Source organism: Rhinopithecus bieti, unplaced genomic scaffold (assembly GCF_001698545.2).
Source record: "Rhinopithecus bieti isolate Rb0 unplaced genomic scaffold, ASM169854v2 scaffold_28090, whole genome shotgun sequence".
Lineage (NCBI taxonomy): Eukaryota > Metazoa > Chordata > Mammalia > Primates > Cercopithecidae > Rhinopithecus > Rhinopithecus bieti.
Genome location: NW_016812870.1, coordinates 571,184 through 575,386, shown reverse-complemented (window position 1 = coordinate 575,386; position 4,203 = coordinate 571,184). Strand labels below are relative to the sequence as shown.

Here is a 4,203-nt window from a genome sequence, read left to right as displayed (position 1 = left end):
TTTCTTTTTACTTTTCTTCTCCCTTTCTTTTCCTTCCCTCTCTTCCTTTCCTCCTTTTCTCCTTCTTTCCTTCTCTTACTTTCTTTCAATACATGAATTGCAAAAGATTACTAACCTAAATGCAATGTTGTCTTCCGGATTGAATCTTGGAACAGAAAAAAGGACATTAGTAGGAAAATTAGTGAAATATAAATAAAGTCTTTAGTCAACAAAACTGTACTCATGTCAGTTTCTTAGTTTTGATAAATGTATTATGGTTACATAAGATACTGATATTAGTGGTAGCTGGGTGAAAGATGTACAAAAACTCAGTATTATTATTGCACTTTTTGGTAAATTTGAAATTACTTCAAAATTAAAAGTTAAAAAAGTCCTATGCTGATATCCAATGGCCACAGGTTTGGAAAACTAGAAAGAATTCTTATTCACTCTTGATGGTATATATATTAGTACAGACTTTTTTTTTTGAGATGGAGTTTCATTCTTGTCACCCAGGAGTACAGTGGCATGATCTCTGCTCACTGCAACCTCCACCTCCCAGGTTCAAATGATTCTCTTGCCTCAGCCTCCCAAGTAGCTGGAATTACAGGTTTGTGCCACCATGCCAGCTAATTTTTGCATCGTTAGTAGACATGGGGTTTCACCATGTTGGGCAGGCTGGTCTCGAACTCCCAACCTCAGGTGATCCACCTGTGTTGGCCTCCCAAAGTGCTGGGATTACAGGCGTGAGCCACCGTGCCCGGCAGTACAGACTGTTTTTCTAGAGCAACTAGGTGTTATTTATTAAAGGTAAATGAATTAATACATTTTGATTCAGAAAATCTCCTAGAAATTGGTTTTACATAAACACGAATGCCAGATTTTGAATTTCTCTTTTAGATAATTTAGCATAATTGCTCCAAATAAATCTAAAGGGCTATTGTCAAAGAGTGGAATATTTTGATTTATAATTTTATAGGTAAAACTGTCAGTCCATGATATGGTTGGTGTTTAAAGTAGAATGGAAGTGAAGTTCCCAGAATGGAGTTTTTAAAATAACCAAGTTCCTAGGATTTTAACTGGAAGAATAAATATCTGAAAGCCAATGAGGAGTATTAAGGATGGGATGCCACTTCTGCACCTTGAGAAAATGAAGTATGGAAGGATGAGTGGTTTTCATTTGAGAGTGCTGCAAGGTAACTTTTCCATTTCAGATGAGGAGGTAAAAGAATGGTAATTGAAAAGGAAAAAAGTTTACTAAGTAGGTTATACATTTTAGAATAGAAGTTTCTATAGCACAATAGAAAAGTTTGAGTGGACACATAGCAATGATAGTTTGGGTGAGAGAGGCAGGAGAATAGGGTCTGGAGGCAGGGAACCTAAGGATGTTTCACGCCAACTTCCTAGAACTAAAATGAAAGGAAACCCCTAACTTTCCATGCCTAAGTAACAAAAGGACCAAAGACTACTCCCTTTGCAAACCCCCACTTTTTCTGCAGGGCGGATGGGAAATTGACTGTCCGCAACAAATCAGACTGATTGCAGGGGAGTCTTCCTTTCCGTAGAAGTATATCACTTTGTAACTTCACCCTGCCTCTGATTGATTGCTTTTTGCACCAGTGTTTGCACAGGAGCATGACCTTTGTAACTTCATTTCGGCCTCTGGTTGGCTTCTTTCTGCAACCAATCAGACTGCGCGTTACTTTATTTACATGAAGTGAGCATGAAGTGGCCAACAGGAAGCTTCTAGAGGGTATTTGGACTCAACAGGATTCTGTATCCGGGCCCTTGAGCGGCTGCTCAGGTCGCTCCCACAGAGAGCATGCTTTCATTTTCAATAAATCCCTGCTTTTGTTCTTTTGTTGCTTCATTCTTTCTTTGCTTTGCTGGGCGTTTTGTGCAATTCTTTGTTAAAAACGCCAAGAACCTGGACAACTTGCAGTCACGACCCTCTACCGGTGACAATATTATTTAATTATTGGTAGTGTCTTAGGGTAGCAAACATCCCTTTGTGGAAAGTTTACTCAGTAAATCCTTAAAAAACAGATCAGAAACAAAAATTGGCCTCCCAGGGATTTGGACTCCGGAGCCGAATTAGGCGCGGAGAGGGCGGAGCCTCAGGGGTTTATGGGCGGAGTTGCACTGGTTTGGCGGGGACCTCTGCTCCTGCTTGGCACTACTCGGCTTCGTGAGGCTCCGTGAGGCTCCGTGAGGCTCCCTGGGCTTCCACTCGGCTCTGTTCGGCTCCTGCTCGGGAAGGGTGCGCGGGGGCGAGTCCTGCGCATGCGCCCTCAACTCCTGCTGCTCTCAGGGCTGCGCTCAGCCTCGTGTTTTCACTTCCTTCTACTCAAAGCCGTATCCGGGTCGCTGCTTTCCCTATTGTCTGAGGCAGCCAGCCTCGAGCTGTGCAATTTCTGGGTTTTTTGTTGCTTGTGGTCCAGGCTAATAAAGTTTTCGTTCTTTTTTTTTTTTTTCTAGTTTTAACGGGAGAAATTAACTCCCCAGGGCCGCCGGGTTGACTGCGCTGCCTGGGCCGGAGGTCTTCTCCGGCCAGGGAGCGCTGTGGGAAGGGGCTTGAGCGGCCAGGGCCAGGTGAGGCCGGGGGGGCGGGGGGTTAAGGGACCGCGGGGCTACTCTTGGGAGCGCCCCTGTCTGGCTGGCCGCGCGCCGGTTTTAAATAGCATCTTTCGGACTTGTCTTCGCGGCCCCAGTCCCCGACCTCGGCGCTGCCTGGGCTCCCGCAGCCTCTCCCTAAGTCTCCTCCAAACGACCACTTCACGGATTCCTTAGTAAGTGTGTCCAAGGCCTCTGCGGCGAGGGATCCATTTCAGCCATTCTAGATGTCAGGGCCGGTGGGAGCAGGGCAGGAGTGGGAGAACCCTGCGGGAAAGCTGGATTGGTGGACCCTGGCCCTCCATGGTCCGCGGAAGTGAAGCCCGCTTCTTTTATTCCCTGGGTTTTGCGTGTTTTATTGACTGTTACGATGTGTAAGTGGGGGATTACGAGTAAGGTGCAGAACCTACATCTCGAAAAGATGGGCAAGAGGGTCAGCTTCGATTTTAGCCGGCCTGAGTTGGCGTTGGCAGCATCAGGGCTGGAGCTGCCTCTGAAACTGCACATGGAGCTGTCCAGCCTTCCCCACCCCTCTTCTGCACCCCAACCTTCTCCTGACCTCTTTTGCTGAGAACTCAATTAGACTAAAATTCCTTGCGCGAGGTCATCTTTGTGTTCTCTTAGCACCACAAATCTCCCGTGTTTGGTGTGATGATGAATGACAATGTAATTTTTTTTCTCTTAACAGTGGATCGCAGCTCCAAGAGGAGGCAGGTGAAGCCTTTGGCAGCTTCTCTGCTGGAAGCTCTTGATTATGATAGTTCAGATGACAGTGATTTTAAAGTTGGAGATGCCTCAGGTAAATATTTCCTTCTCTCTTCCCCTTTCCCAGCTTTCTGGAGTTAGGCTTATTTTAGACTTTTAAATCGGTTTTGATTAAAATGCCAATTTTAAGTGAAAGCACATAAACTTCATTTATTTTGTCCATTTGATTTCCCATTTTGCCTTTAGATACTGTCACTAGACCTATCGTTGCTTCTGTTTTCCTCAGAGATAATTAGCAGTCAGGGGAAGGACTTTTTCCTAAGATGCAAAAGGGTTTCTCTGTTTTACACCTGTAATACATTTATGCTTATATTACAGAGGAAAAAACCGAAAGATATCCCAAAGTAGAAAAGTATCCTGAGAGGTGTGTGGACCATTAATAGTCCCTGAGCAGGGTTCTTCTTTTTTCAGATCACTTGACATTCTCTTAGGGGAGTTTTGCTTTTTTTGTGTATTAGCTCTTTTGCTAGAATAAAATTGACCAGAGTAAGAGCTGCACTTTAAATTATAGTAGGTGCTGGACCTTGTGAATTGGGCCTTTCAGATATCTCTGAAGTGTAAGTCATGCATGCTTGCTCACTATATTTAGTAATTTAAAAAACTTTTTTTTTAAAGGTGGTATATTCACATTGTGCTGAACTGGAAAACAGAAAAGTATGGTTTTCCTTTGTATCTTCTGTTCAGTGTGCCTTATGTATATAATATATACAGTTTCAATTGAAGGAATCTGAGAAACATAAAATTATGTTTAAATATTTTATGGGAAAAATACTGATAAACATGAACAATAAAAATTATTTGTAATTTCACCTCTTTTGAAAATTTAAATAAAGTAAGAAAATTAAA

General features: G+C 43.2%; 1 protein-coding gene across 1 annotated transcript in view; it reads left to right on the top strand.

Annotated features, from left to right (window-relative positions):
- Nucleotides 1–1,991: 1,991 nt before the first annotated feature.
- The window catches only part of PHF14 (PHD finger protein 14), a 209,779-nt gene continuing 207,567 nt past the window's right edge, over nucleotides 1,992–4,203 (top strand). Inside the window, 2 exon segments of the mRNA XM_017847064.1 lie at nucleotides 1,992–2,768; nucleotides 3,281–3,391. Of these exon segments, the coding sequence (XP_017702553.1) occupies nucleotide 2,768; nucleotides 3,281–3,391 (112 nt within the window). The 5' untranslated portion in view covers nucleotides 1,992–2,767.